This window comes from Aethalodelphis obliquidens, unplaced genomic scaffold, assembly GCF_003676395.1.
Source record: "Aethalodelphis obliquidens isolate GAN/ISIS:26980383/991018 unplaced genomic scaffold, ASM367639v1 scaffold95, whole genome shotgun sequence".
NCBI lineage: Eukaryota > Metazoa > Chordata > Mammalia > Artiodactyla > Delphinidae > Aethalodelphis > Aethalodelphis obliquidens.
Genome location: NW_020838039.1, coordinates 3,748,378 through 3,763,701, shown reverse-complemented (window position 1 = coordinate 3,763,701; position 15,324 = coordinate 3,748,378). Strand labels below are relative to the sequence as shown.

Here is a 15,324-nt window from a genome sequence, read left to right as displayed (position 1 = left end):
CATTCCCACCCCTCCCTTCCAAAAAAAACCACTTCCACGTTAGTGAGAAAAATAGTATTAGGACTCATAGCTTCCATGCTTCTTTCAATTTGATAATACATCATCACACCTTGGGAATGAAATTACCTGAAGGTGTTGTGGCTTTGAAATCCTTGGAGGACAGCGGGGCACACTGTTTTTCTGTTTAAAAAGAAAGGCTGGGTTGTCTAACTGGGGATTCACTACATTATACTAATCCCACCACAAGATGCTGCACCAGGTGCCAACTGTGGTCAGCATCATTTGGCTTCTCTATCACTGGGCCGCTGCCCAGTGGGCATTACAGCACTGGGCTTAACAGTGGTACCTAGCATGCAGCAAAGTCATTAACAATAAACTGAAGATACTATTTTTACACAGGTGGGAATTTTCTCTTTCAATGACGTAAAATCGACCATGTGACTGACCTTAGAATTAAACAGACTGCATGGCTGAACTTAACAAATAACTAGAAGAGATAGGGAAAAGTCTTAAGCCATGTCCTGTATACAGTATGGCTACAAAATTATATATTTTTTTAAATTAGTTGAAAGTCACTATAGATTTTTAACAAAACCACAGGGAGGCTATAACCAAGAGAATTAAGAGAGACAGAGAGAAGAGGACTACTGTATTACAAATCAGCCCATGTACCCACTTTGCACATTGACCTACCTAAAATTTTCCATTTTTACTAACTTCTGATGGATAGATTTAAACAATATAATTGCCAATAAGCATGGTTCCTACTGAGATATCTACAATGAATGTTAGAAGTGATCTGGTAAAAAGACTTGATATGTGAATGGTGATTAGGTAACAAACAAAGTAAGTATTTCACACCGAATTCAGAGGAGCTCTGGAAAAATAATCTTTCTCTGATGCACAACAGATAGAGCCAATTTTCAAAAGAATAATAGAGGACTCATTCCACCTGCTTCTTTTTGGAGAAAAATTATGTTCATGTAAATCATAACAAAAATTACTTTCAATGAAAACTTCCTATAAAATAAAAGGTTATGTGAGGTATTGAAAGCAGCCAAACTCATAGAAGCAGAAAGTGGAACGGTGGTTGCCAAAGGCTGAGAGGAGGAAGAAATGGAAAGTTGCTAATAAATGTGTATAAAGTTACAGTTGTGTAATATGAAAAAGTTCTAGAGATCTACTGTACAACATTGTACTTACAATTTACTGTACTGTACATGTAAAAGTTTGTTAAGAGGGCAGATCTAATGTTAGTGTTTTTACCACAATAGAAATCAATTGATCAATCGGAAAACTAGAATGGGATATGCAAGAAGAAAGATGACTCAGGATGTACCTAGATCCTCAACATCTAGAATTTTTTACTAGAAAAATCAAAATATCAAAAAATCTCCATGAAAGTACTTTTGATAACAGCACTGATCAAAAGAAACTTCCAATGTTCAAAACTAAAAATGAAAGAAGAGAACAAGGATTCCAAAGGCCAGAGTTCTTCAAGGCTGACAGAGGAGACACTCCAAAACTATGCTTTTCTCTCTTAAACATCAGTAAGCTGGCTTTTCTAACACTCTTCTAACTCTTAAAGCATAATGGGGTAGGGGGGAGCACAGAGAAATCCTATGTCAAAATCAGTAAAAGATTTTTTGAGCACCTAATCTGTGACAAGCATTCTTTTACAGGGGTGAACACAAGAGACAATAACATTAAATAAGTAAATAAACAAGGTACTTTCAGAGGACACCAAACCTCTAAAGGAAGTATTTAAGGTGACTGAATAAATACTCACTGGTGTGGAGATACAGGATAAAAGATCTATATTTGAGATAGGGTGATTTGGAAAGGTTTCTCTTGTGGAGGTAAAACTTACACAAAATTGAATTGAATCTCACTGGATTCTGAAGTTAACGAATTTCAAAAGTTTAAAACTAAAACTTACATGGAATCACATGATATGAAAAAATGTATCTTAAAATACCTGGCAAACAGTATGTCACCAATGGAAGAAGGAAGGGCACAAGGGGCTCCCTCTATGTTTGCAACTTCCTGTGAGTCCATAAATATTTCAAAATAGAAAGTTTAAAAAAAAAAAACTTATGTAACTATTATTGTAATTAACAATGAGACATCTCCTCCATTTAAGATACTCTTCATTATTTCCCTATGGATATAAAACTGTAAAGAGATTTAGGAAAACAAATCTCCAATGTAGAAAAATGTTTTTCTACAAACATGCAGATTAGGTATTCATAAAGACAGCAACAGTGAACAGAGTATAAATAAGCTTTGGAATTTTTTTTTCTAATCTAGGGCTGTCACTCAAAAAAGAAAATGCAATGACAGGAGTCAACATGTGACAAAGAAATTTCCCTTCATACTACCTATTTAAAATAGCTAAAAAGGCATAAAACACAGAAATCTTATATTTAAGACAAACTTTTCACTTGTATAGGAACAACTGAAATCAATAAAGATAAAAAAGGATGCAATCCCATTCTGGTGGAGAAGGGAAAAGACAGGAAGTTTACCTTAAACTATCTTGACCATCTCTCACCAGACTTGCTTCAAGGACTACAAATATAATTAAAACTGCCTCATTTTAAAATCCATACATCAATTCATATAATGTACAGCTTCTGATTAAGAGATTTTGTCCTCAATCTAAAAATACTTTAATGGCTGTTGCTCCAAAGACTCCATAATGGGTCCCCCGTTAAAGATGGAAGGTTGAGCACATGCATTTATCTCTTCTCTGTCCTGAAACCTCACTGCTATAAACTGAATTGTGCCCCCCCAGAATTCATATTTGAAGCCTTAGTTCCTAATGTGATGGTATTTGGAGATGGAGCCTTTGGGAGGTAATTGGGTTTAGATGAGGTCATGAGGGTGTGCCCCTCATAATGGGATTAATGCCCTTATAAGAAGAGACACCAGAGAGCTCTCTCTCCTGGAGGTGAGGCCACATTGAGAAGGTGCCATCTGCAAGCCAGGAAGAGAGATCTCACCAGAAACCAATCATGCTGGCACCATGCTCTTAGAATTTCAGCCTCTAGAATTGTGAAAAAAAATTCCTGTTTTATACTGGTCTATGATATTTTTGTTATGGCAGTCCAAGCAGACTAATACACCCACTAAAATTGTTGTTTAAGGATTTTTTTTTAAAAATCATAAACCCATAAGTACAAAGAAAATAGGAAAGGTGAAAACAACAACGTTTTGGATACTAAAACAGCAGAGAAATTAGTGGGAACTGATTTAGCAGACTCTAGAATCTTAAAGCAAGTACAAGGAAAACACAAAAAAGCAGCTAACTACAACACAACCTCCAAGAGGCTCAGGAATTGGTGGCACTAAGTACCTTTAGAAGCAGAAGTAAATGTGGGACTGTACACAGAAGGACTGGTGAAGTCTGTGTAAGAGCAGCTAGACCCCCAGATCCCACTACTGTGTGGGTAGTAGACTAGAGATTTATTCACTAAAAAGAAAAACAGAGGATGTTTGGATTGGGGTGGAGGGGGGACAATGACATTAAACCAGGCACAGTTGTGGGCTCATCATGAAGATAAAATAGAAGCTTATGTATTGATACTAAATGTTGAGGGTCCTCAGACACTGGCTTCTAAAATGTTCAGAGTCAGACATATACTGTCTAAATAAACACTGGACATTCCTCTCTGGGGACTCTGTCTAGCTCAAGGGAAAGATGGTCAACAGAATGGCTCAGCAAAATGACCCTAGGCTGAGGCCCAGGCAAGCTCCAGCCACAATTACAAAGCTACCCAGCAACTTTCCAAGATTCCATTCTTATACAGCAGTAGAGGGCCAAGGATGAGACACGGGAGGACATTCTCCAATATAAAAGAGACAAAAATAAAGTAACAAAAAAGACTACCTGAAAGAAACAGACTGTGGAGGAAGATAAAAATCTGAAAAGAAATTTTAAAAAAAGAAAAGAAAAAGAAACCTCAGAGAGTTAAGAGAAGCCATGAAAGGAAAGCAAAAGACATCAATAAAAAAGAAAAAAAAATCTCTTAGAAATTAAAAGTATCGTGTCACAAATGGGGGAAAAAAAAAAAAAAACCCATGGAAGGAATATATGGTAAAACCAAAAAGCTCTCTTAGCAAATAGAGTAAAAAAGCAAAGACAGAAAATAAGAAGGAAAGATAAGAAAATGAGAGGGACAGTCTTAGGGGTACACGTGATAAGAAAGAGAAAACAGAGGGGAGGATATTATTATATAAACAATTCACAAACCTTTCTCAAAATTAAAGGATATGAATTTCCAGACTAAACAGGTCCAGTGAGTACTCAGCATAATGAATAAAAATAGGTCCACTCCAAGGCATGTTATCATGAAATTTTAGAAGAGGAGGGCCAACGAGAGGATTCTAAATGCTTTTATAAAACACACACACAAACACAATACAGGCCACAGAGAAAGAATGGAGAATTTAGGTAGCTTCAGACTTCTTACTAGGAGTATAGGAATCTAAAATATGATGGAGAAATTATTTTTAAATTCTGAAATAAAATGATTTCCAATCTAGGACCTTATATCCACCGAAAGGAGGATAAATGTAATGCGAGCTGAGAGATTTTCCAAAATAACCTTGGGAGTTCAACCTAGGCTGCCTGGAGAAGGACCCACTGACCATGTTCCCAGAGGTGCTGCACCCAAGCTTAATTTTCTATGACACGCGTAGCTTCCACTCCCTGTGGGAGGGCCTGTAGCTTCCCCTGAGCCCCCAAGTCTCCTGGAACTAAACAGTTAGCATTCTCAAACAACTCCTAGAAACATCCAATAAGAACTCAGATTCAGTACTCAAACAGCTTAGATCACAAACGGTGTTTCTTCACCATTATGATTGCATTCATGCTCTGGGTGGGGAATATCCCAAGCACACTTCTGTGAGATAACGAGGGTGATGGATCTGTGCCTTCTTTTCTCTTGTTGAAGCCTGGTTCTACAAGTTCCCCTTTCTGCAATAAAGCCATCCTGTATGATGTGATAAAGTTTGTTCTAAGCCCCGTACCTGAAAGCTTGTCACCTTCCATGGTTAAGGGGAAGGAACTCATTTTATATAGCAAGAGTCAAAGGAATTTTCACTCACAGATTTCTAATTTTTTTTTTTTTTTTGGTGATACGCGGGCCTCTCACTGTTGTGGCCTCTCCCGTTGCGGAGCACAGGCTCCAGACGCGCAGGCTCAGTGGCCATGGCTCACAGACCCAGCCACTCCGCGGCATGTGGGATCTTCCCGGACCGGGGCATGAACCTATGTCCCCTGCATCGGCAGGTGGACTCTCAACCACTGCGCCACCAGGGAAGCCCTCACTCACAGATTTCTAAAAACAAATACAAAATACAAAAACCAAAATAATAACTGCCCTGCATCCTTTTTCAGGAGGCTGCTGGAAAAAATATTTTACCAAAAATGAGGAAGTTAATTTGAGAAAAAAGATGACATGAGATTTTGGAAACAGAGACTCTATCCCAAAGAAGTGGAAAAACATCCCAGGATGAACTGAGTGAAGATGAAAAAGTGACAGTTGTCCAGCTGGCCTAGAGAGCAACTACTACAGATTAAAGCAGAACAGAAGGTTCTGGAAGAGCTATTTGCAAGAAGATGAAACTGACAGAATATCTGATGTCTTCAATGATATTGGAGGAAATTCAGAAAAACAGAGGAGTAGGGGAAGAATGCATAATGAAAATGTAGAAAACTAGTTTTTTTAAAAAAAGGCAATTATTAACTCTGATTGATAAAGGGGGAGAAGTTTTCAAGAAAGAAAGAGTAATCAGAGTATATCATATGGCTCATCTTTGTATAATGTTTTCAGTCACAATAATATAATGAATACTGATCTAATCAAATTATGACAGAATGATATGGGGATATAGAAGTGAGAATCTGTGGGATAGTGATGAGCTTAAAAGTCTCACTTCTCTTGTGGTAAGCCTGGAGATGGTATCTAAATATGAAAAATCAAGGGCACACAGTATAAGCACATTAGTTAGAGACACAGAGGTAAATATCAAAAAAAGTTAAGAGACGTAAAAAGTCAGTGTATCTTAGGAGTGCAAAATGAGGATGAACCAGGATGATGGAAGGGAGATACTGTTTTTAATAAACCTATAAACTATTTGACCCTTAAAACCATGCACCTATATACTTTTAAAACTAAAAGTAAAAACTAAATTAAAAAATAGGATTATAGGGCTTCCCTGGTGGCGCAGGGGTTGAGAGTCTGCCTGCTGATGCAGGGGACACGGGTTCGTGCCTGGGTCTGGGAAAATCCCACATGCCGCGGAGCGGCTGGGCCCGTGAGCCATGGCTGCTGAGCCTGCGCGTCCGGAGCCTGTGCTCTGCAACGGGAGAGGCCACAACAGTGAGAGGCCCACGTACCGCAAAAAAAAAAAAAAGTATTATATAACAAAGGCATTACCGTTACAATTGGAAAGATAATAATTCAATGGGTGGAAACGATAAGTGATTTTTCAAAGAGACACTAGAAACAAAACTTAAATTATTGATTTCTTGGTCTAATGCTTCAGTAGGAAAGCTATCACTCAACCACTAAAAACCAAAGCAACAAGATAAAAATTAAGATAAAATCCTTCAAACATATTGCTAATTTAGAAAATGAGTAATGGTAATTAAAATCAAAAAATTTTATTTTAATCTTGATTAAATGGGATGATACTTTATGAAGTTTAAAATTACCTAATTATGAATAAGAATAGTTATTCAGGCAGCATTTATAAAAGGCCTACTGTGTAAAGCACTGTGGTAAATAAAGACTGTCGGTTATACAAAGACTCATAAATAGTTTATGGTCTAATAGAAAGATAAAGATACATATATAAACACCACTCGTGAAGCTGAGTAGTTAAGAAGAGAAAACTTTTCCTTTGATTAAGGAAATCAAGAAACATTCTATCTAGGAAGTGTGACTTAATCCAAGCTGAGAAGATTTAGATGTACTAAGACGGGGGGAGATGCTCCTTCCTGAATGAAGCATCACAAGGATAGAAAAAAGAGCACAGAAATGTCTGGGACTATAAGTAACTCATGATTTGGTTGAAATATAGAAAAAGGAAACAAGAAATTAAAAAGGGTATGCAAAAATGGTGGGTATATATATGTATTGCCAGGTCCTGAGTTTGTGTTGAATGTCATGCTAGGAATTTGGATTTTGTTCAGAAGGAAACAGAGTGCTGTTAAAAGGGTTAGGTCAGGGGTGGTAGTGGTCCAAGGAAAGTAGCCTTGGGTAGAACTACTCCACTTGAGAGTAAAAGGTGCTGACAGTAAGAATATGACAGTAAGAATGGGAATGGGGACTGGTACTGAAATCCATGTGCTTAAAATCAGGTCAATTTTTTGTTAGATTTTGACACCACTTTTACCAAACTGTCCATTCAAATAAATCAGTTTTTGCTGGTTTCTGTAAAAATACCTGTGGATTTGTTTGATGCTCTCCTTCGAATTTCTGTCACCATCAGTCGTGAGACTTGTGTTGTGAACTGCAGAAGATCAGAAAATTTTTCTGTCATTGTATTTGGCGGAGCATTTCCAAAAACCTGTGATGAGAAAAACAATTTTAATACAGCATTGTCAACTTTTTTCTTTCATTATGTGCTTTTCAAAGTGTGGTATGACTTGAAAATCAAATAAAAGAAAGTATGCTTGCATAGTTACTTCGATCTGAATAAGTTTAAAACATATCTCTTTCAATAAATGCCATCTAACCACATTTTCTTATACATGTAAAATAATTTGTTGAATGAATAATTAAATAAACAAAATCTAAAAGCCAAAGACCACTTATCTATAAAATTTAAATCAAACTTACTAATAAACTTTAGAAAATATAATGTAAATATATTTTCTAAAGTTTATATTTAGAAAATAAATATAAACTTCTAAAGTTTATAAATAAATATAAACTTTATATAAACTTTATATTTATAAATAAATATAAAGTTATAAAAAATATAAACTTCTAAAGTTTATATTTAGAAAATATAATGGTAAAAGCAGGGACTTATCTAATGCTAAGTCCTGGGCTGAATACAGAATTTACTAAACTCATCTTATACCTCAGAATTTCTGAATTCTAACCATAAAATTCCCAAAACAAGACTTAACGAAAAGACTAGAATAAAAATGAATGAAAGGGTCATGAAATGCACTTGTCTTTACAAAAATCTACACTAGATGAACTTTAGAATAAATCATTCTTAAACTGGCATAGGTTCAGCAAAGAGAATGAAAAAACTAAAACCTGGACAGACTGTCATAGGAAAAGAAATAGTATATTATAATAGCTATATAACTGGATGCATCCTGGAATATTGTTTTAAAAAATGTTTTTTATAGTGGGACATCCCTGGTGGCACAGTGGATAAGACTCCATGCTCCCAATGCAGGTGGCCTGGGCTCGATCCCTGGTCAGGGAACTAGATCCCACATACATGCCGCAACTAAGAGTTCACATGGGGCAACTAAGGAGCCAGCAAGCCGCACTTAAGAAGTCTGCCTGCCACAACTAAGGAGCCGGTGAGCCGCAACTAAGGAGCCCACCTGCTGCAACTAAGACCCAGTGCAACCAAATAAATATTTTTTTTAAAAACTGTTCTTTATAGCTAAAAGAGAATTCTGTGTCTCCTAAAACTATTATGATAGCCCTCTACTGTAATATTAACTAAACAATATTTTATATTCTTGTTATCTGTTCAAATGTCACTGCAAAGGGAGGAAACGTATCTTACCCGTCATTGTGTTCCTTGCCAAGCTAGCACCCTGCCTTTTACAGGGATGTTCCCTGAATATGGCTGTTTGTTTGTATGCTGCCTGCCCCCACAACCAAATTCTAGAAAATGTTTAGGTAGCATGCAAGGACACAAATTATAATATGAGAATATAAACAAAAAGTAAGAACAAAATCAATCAAATAATAAAACCAAGGCTAGGGAAGTAGACTGGGGAAAAAAAGTCTATATTTGCCATATTTAGTCATGAATTTTGGCTCAAACATACAGGAGAGAAAACCTCATGAACTACATGGTTCTCAATGTCCTTAGGTAAGGAAAACATATATTTAACGAAGTACCTCTATTCTTCATACCATAATGTAAAGATTTTCTTCCAAGGATCCTATTAAAAGGATACAACTTATAATATCCTTGTAATAGGAATGTCTCTTACATTCTTACAATAGACAACATGTTTCTTACAATCACCCTCAAATTGAGCTGAAAGTATCAAACAAATGATAAATCAGTTCTACAGGTTATACTTTTAGCCAGGTAGTCTGTTCTTTAACTTGACACACAATTTTAAATTATCTCAAAGAACAAACAAACTCTTCTTTTCAGGAACTCCTCAATAAATTGTTTTTCTGCTGAGATTTTGATAAATGTTATGTGCTTACAGTTAACCTATGTCGCCTGCTAAATACCCATAGTCTTTAATAAACAAATTGGAGATAGATTAGAAATTGAGAAGCCTCAATTTTAAATTTGAGCATACTTTCAAGGAGGAGAGATTTTACCCGTCACTCTCTCTTGAAGTTTTTATTAAATAATTTGTGTCTTTGAAAAATAAAAAGAATGGCCAATTTATTGACCAAATTTATCTCACAGACTTAAAAAGTATGCCCAGTAAGCACAGCCCTGTAAGACTACATTAATATCAAACCAAAGCAATTTGGTTACTAAAATCAACCTCGCTTGAAGTTCACAGTTGATTATGACAAAGTTTATTCATTCCTTTCTTTCCTCCTTTTTAAATTTTTTGGTCCATATAAAAATAACATATTGCAACTCAAAGTGCATCTTTTAAAATAAACCATCAACTATCTTTATCAAATAAAATATCTACACCATTTGGTTTCTAGTGAGGAAGGACACATGCTTGAATAGCCATTCTACTCCCACCCAGAGATGAGTATGTAACTGCCTAATGAAGGTGTTTACAAAGCAATTGTATATTTTGCTCAGGCAATTATTAAGCCTTTTGACAAACTGATTTAAAGTAGATAAGTATTCCTATTATTCAGAATATACTGATGTATATTTTGCTCCTAAGAATTATTAAGCACTATGTTATCCTAAGAGTAAGACAACTTCATAAAATAAATAGCTCTTTTCTTAGCATAAACATATGGTTATTCAAGCAGTCTTCACGCTGGGTGGATAATACACTGTTAAAAATGCAACTAACTTTTCATACAAATCCTGATATTTACAGCTTTATTTTCATAAGGAAATTTTTTTCAAAAGCTGTGTTGCTTGAATTGACCAAGCCAAATGTTACAGAAAAAGGACCATGTCCTACTTGCTAATCTGAAATGAACTACTGCTTCTTTAACGTAAACAATCTTTAATCTAGTGATCCAACACTACTAATTGATTCACTCTTTCATTTATTCACTCATAAATATTTACTGGTCTACTATATATGCCAGGCAATATTTGGAACCTTGAATACAAAAGTAAATAAAGAACTGTGAATACAAAGGCAAATAAAGCAAATATAATTCCAGTTTTCACGGAATGTACATTTTAGCACAGGAGACAAAAGTTAAGCTATTTTAAAAATGAAAATTATGTTGGATAGTGATGCATTATAAAGGAAGTAAACAGGGTAACTGAAAGGGAATGCCTGGGGTGAGAAAAGGTTATCAGAAACGCTCTCTGAGATGACACTGACCCAGAAGGATGATACTGAATAATGAAAAAAGGTCACAATTCAAACAGCCAAGGAACGAGGGTTCCGGGCAGTGAGAAGAACTGTGCTAAGACCGTGGGCAAGAGATTGGGAGCTTGAGAGATCAAAAGGCGTGGGTGAAGCTGGAGTGTTTCCAATGAGAGGGGAAATGCAGCAAGAAAAGGCTGGAGAAGTACAGGGACTAAAACATGTATCTGGCATTTTAGATAATACTGAATGTGTAAGGCAGTAAAGAAAAGAGATTTTTTGGTGACTGACTTCAACAATTAAATCTAAAAATATTAGGTATGTATTCACCACCTTCCACAAATAGTGGGAAATAGTGCTTCAATCATGCATGTAAATGTGCACCACAGAGGATGGAGCACAGAGCTGGGATTCACCTTCCCACCCACAGGGACTCTGGTCAAAATTTTCTGGTTCTTAGTTCCCTCATCTGTTAAAGGGGAGAGTTGAGCAAGAGAACTGGTCGGTAATACACTCAACTCAGAGGGATGATTCTATAATAGACATGTGACATTCATTACCCAGATGAAAAGCTCAGACCTAAGCTCCATTCTCCAATATTGGTACTATGCAATAAGTAACAAAGCTGTATATTTGTAAACATAAGCCTCATATATGTAAATAGTTCATTTGTCTGACCCTTGATCTATCTCGCATTTGGTTCTGAACTTGAGTATCCTTCCTCTAAAGCCAACAATTTAAAAAGTAAAGGTTACTTGTGAGGGATAAAAAAAGAGACATTGGGGGCTTCCCTGGTGACGCAGTGGTTGAGAGTCCGCCTGCCGATGCAGGGGACACATGCCGCGGAGCTGTTGGGCCCGTGAGCCACGGCCGCTGAGGCTGCGCGTCCGGAGCCTGTGCTCCGCAACGGGAGAGGCCACAACAGTGAGAGGCCTGCGTACCGCAAAAAAAAAAAAAAAAAAAAAGAGACATTGGATTCAACTTAGATGTTTCTTGAATATAAATCAGAAGCAAATTCAAAAACAAGAGGAGTCTCTAAAAGAAGATCCAGTTAGTAAAGATTATATTTTAACATACACAATTTAGTATGATAACATACACCAAGGTAATTAACAATGGCAGTTAACTTTTAGATGACTAAAATGCTATTTATTTTTTAATACATTTAAATGAAGTATTTTTTTTCTGTAAGCTTTTGTTCTTGGGACTAAAGGTTAATTATTTTTAAGAATGCTGATTAAATATTATCCAGCTATTCTCAGACCTCACCATAATCTTTCAGTTTGAGAGAACTGGTGAGAAGGAGGATACCAGCAGTGCCCTTGCAGGACTGTGATGAAGAGCACAGGAGGCAGCTGAAGAACCCAGCATGAGTCCTGGCCCAGAAAAAGGGGCTTAACACATGCCATTTCTCAACCTCGTGTCTCTTAAAGGCCAAAATCACACACTGAAATAACAGTATGGAGCACACTTTAAAAACGATTCTGTAGATGGATATCCATGTCTAACTGTAATATGGTTTATTTGCCATTTGGCATGAATCAAACAAAGTCTCAAAAATCAACAGTACAGTTCATTTTTGGCAATCGTGGCAGGATGTCTGGAGCCATACTGAGCTATTCATTCATCTAAGCTATTTCTTACTAGTGTAGAACGTTCAAGTATAAATTGTCAAACATTAAATAAATATGGTTATCTATATCAAAATTTAATGGATGTGATGTCTTATCTAAGGATAATTTTAGTTTGTTAATGATAGGCCAATGAATATAAATTATATATTTTTTAAATTGGTCACAATAGTACAGAAATAACTTTCTTTTCATTAGTTAAAAGTTGATAAAGGAAAAGAACCTGAAAAAGAATAAATATATGTATATATGTATAAAAATATATATATATAACTGAATCACTTTGCTGTACACCTGAAACTAACACAACATTGTAAATCAACTATACTTCAATAAAAAAGTTAATTAATTAAAAAAAAACGCTAACCATCATCTGACAATGCAGGGTTGCCACAAACCTTTAATTTGTAAAAACTGCAATAAAGCGAAGCACAATAAAACAGAAAAAAAAAGTTGAATGAAACTTTATGATATTTAAATCACTCATTGTATTAGAGGTTTAGGCAATGTATATGCTTTTAATCAGCCAACTAAAAACTTCTGACTTGAAAGAATAGAGACTCATGGCAACACAGAACACAACAGAACTAAGACAGTCTAAGCAATAGAGAATAATCACTAAAGCAACTTAAATCTTCTTAAAAAAAAAAAACCCCAAAAAACTCAAGTATTTGTTTGAGTCTTCTAGTCTAAGACTCACTTGAATTGACTGTGGAAGCTTAACTGATGAAATACATGGGACACATATGCAGGATATTAGTTATTAATCTATATTAATAGCTGAGAATAACAATTGTCCTAACTACTCTTAACATTATCATCACCTTTTCAGTGTTTATGAATCTGAGAGAAGGAAATTATCTCAAACTACTTAATAGCTAATAGTACATTGTGACATTGAAGTAAAACAAAAACATTAAAATAAAAAACAACCAACTTCCCAGGACTGGTTGCAATAAAAATTAATGACTGTTACCTCAACAGGGCTTGAAAAAATAGCTTGTCCATAATCAGTTCTCTCCCAATTTCAAAACAGCTGTCTTAAACCTTTCCCTACCTCTCCTCATACTCCTACCCTATCATCCCCTCCCCTCCCTCACTCTCAGCCTTTTTATCTCATAGATTAAAAAATGAACATCCTCTGCTCTGTTCCTATGGTATCCCACCCAATTCCACGAGTGATATGTGAATTAGTCTCTCTAACTATGCTCTGTCCCTCTACTCCTGCCCTTCTTGCTTTACCAGCCCAGCAAAACCTCAGTCCCAATATAACGCATCTATCCGTCTTTTCTACTTCTACACACACGCTGCTTTGTAACTGAATGAGAAAAATCACACACGCCTGCATGGATAAGATCCAGTACAAATTTACTATCTCCAGCCTTCACTGAGCCCTCAAAACTCTTTAAGCCCTTTATTGTCCCTTTCAACTATCCTTCTTGATTCCCTTTCATTAATATTCCAAACCATCACCATTCCCTAAAGTCTCCTACTCGACCTGCTTACTCCAGACTCTTAACAGACCACATCTTCTGTTGATAACTATAAGAAACTGAGGTCATCAAGCAAGATCTTATTCAACTTTCCACTACCTTCACTACAAATCTGTGCTCACACCCAACAAGACATGCTCTCCTGCAGCATGCGGTGTCTCTTGTTCAAGGCTCACTCACCCACCTGTAATTTGACTCTATGCTCAATTTCACTGTCTTAAAAATTTCCAATTTCCCCCTCTGCTGGTTTCTTTCCTTCTCTTCATGAGCATGCCTGGATCTCTCCCATTTTTAAAAACAAAGTAAAACACCAGAAATATACAAACACAAACCCCCTATTGCCAAATTCACCTCCATCAATCTCTTTTGTCCCCTCTTCTTTCATATTTCTACAAGCTGAGTCCATACTGTCTCTTCTCATCTCCCATTCACTGCTCAACTCACTGCTTTCTCGTGCTTCCATTCTAGTAACTTTCAAACTGGCAAATCTCATGTACATTTTTCAGTCTCCATCTTACTGGGTCTCTCTAATGTACAGGATGGTGTTGACTGCTCTCCTCCTTCTTGCAACTTTTATCTCTTGAGTTCCATAACCAGCCTCTCCTGATTCTTTTTGTACTGCTACTGACCCATTCCTGTTCTGTATCCTTTATGGGTTCCCCTTCTTTCACTAAACATTCATATTCTCCATGGTTCATCCTTAGCATACTACTCATGGGGCAGTAGGAGGCACGAGTAATGTCTTATCCCCTTCCAGGGTTCCAACTACCACATCTCTGCAGTAGTCCCCACAGTCCCTCACCTGAGCTTTCTAATTGCCTACTGAATACCTCCACTTGGGAAGTTCACAAATATCAACAGTTTGGACTCAATGCCCCAGACTGAATCTGTCCCCTATATCTCTCCTTCTCAGCTACTAGGAAAAATATCCACCCAGTTTCCCAAATGAGAAACCTAAGAGACAGCCTTGCTTTGGTCCCTTCTCCTTTCTTATTCTATTGCTTAGAATACTTCATTGGCTCTGCACACCTCGGAGAAAAAGTATTAGCACTTAATATGATATAAAACCTGTCATGATGTGCCTATTAAACTTAACAGTACCCTTCCTCGACATAATGTCAACTTCTTGGACCACTTATAGATGCTAGCACACATCAAAATGTTTGTAGCCTTTACCTTGATTCATGCTTTAACTTCTTACTCTAATTACCTTCTTGGTTAATTTAGCCCAGTTAGTTCCAAGCTGGCTAATGCATATCTTTTAAGGACTCAAGAATCGCATCCCATTCTCAAGGGAGACGCCCCTTCCCTGATCCCCACAGACTTTCCGATAACTTTCTTCTCAGGGGTGCCATAATACTCTGCTGTGTCTCTAATACTACATTTCTTTGTTATTCCATCATCTGTTTATGTGTTTATCTCTTCTCCAACAGAAATACATGTTTATCTTCCTCATGACACTTCTGATTTATAAAACTGGACTATCTTATCTCAGAACTCC

General features: G+C 36.6%; 1 protein-coding gene across 10 annotated transcripts in view; it reads right to left on the bottom strand.

Annotated features, from left to right (window-relative positions):
* Positions 1-15,324, bottom strand: part of WDFY3 (WD repeat and FYVE domain containing 3) — a 264,038-nt gene that overhangs the window by 158,258 nt on the left and 90,456 nt on the right. For 8 of the 10 annotated variants that reach the window (XM_027095853.1, XM_027095860.1, XM_027095857.1 and 5 more), the window contains 2 exons: positions 7,458-7,581; positions 127-180 (listed from right to left, as the gene is read on the bottom strand). In XM_027095853.1, coding sequence (XP_026951654.1) covers positions 127-180; positions 7,458-7,581 — 178 coding nt within the window. The remainder of the gene's footprint in view (positions 1-126; positions 181-7,457; positions 7,582-15,324) is intronic. The other 2 variants (XM_027095856.1, XM_027095859.1) reach the window with 1 other exon arrangement.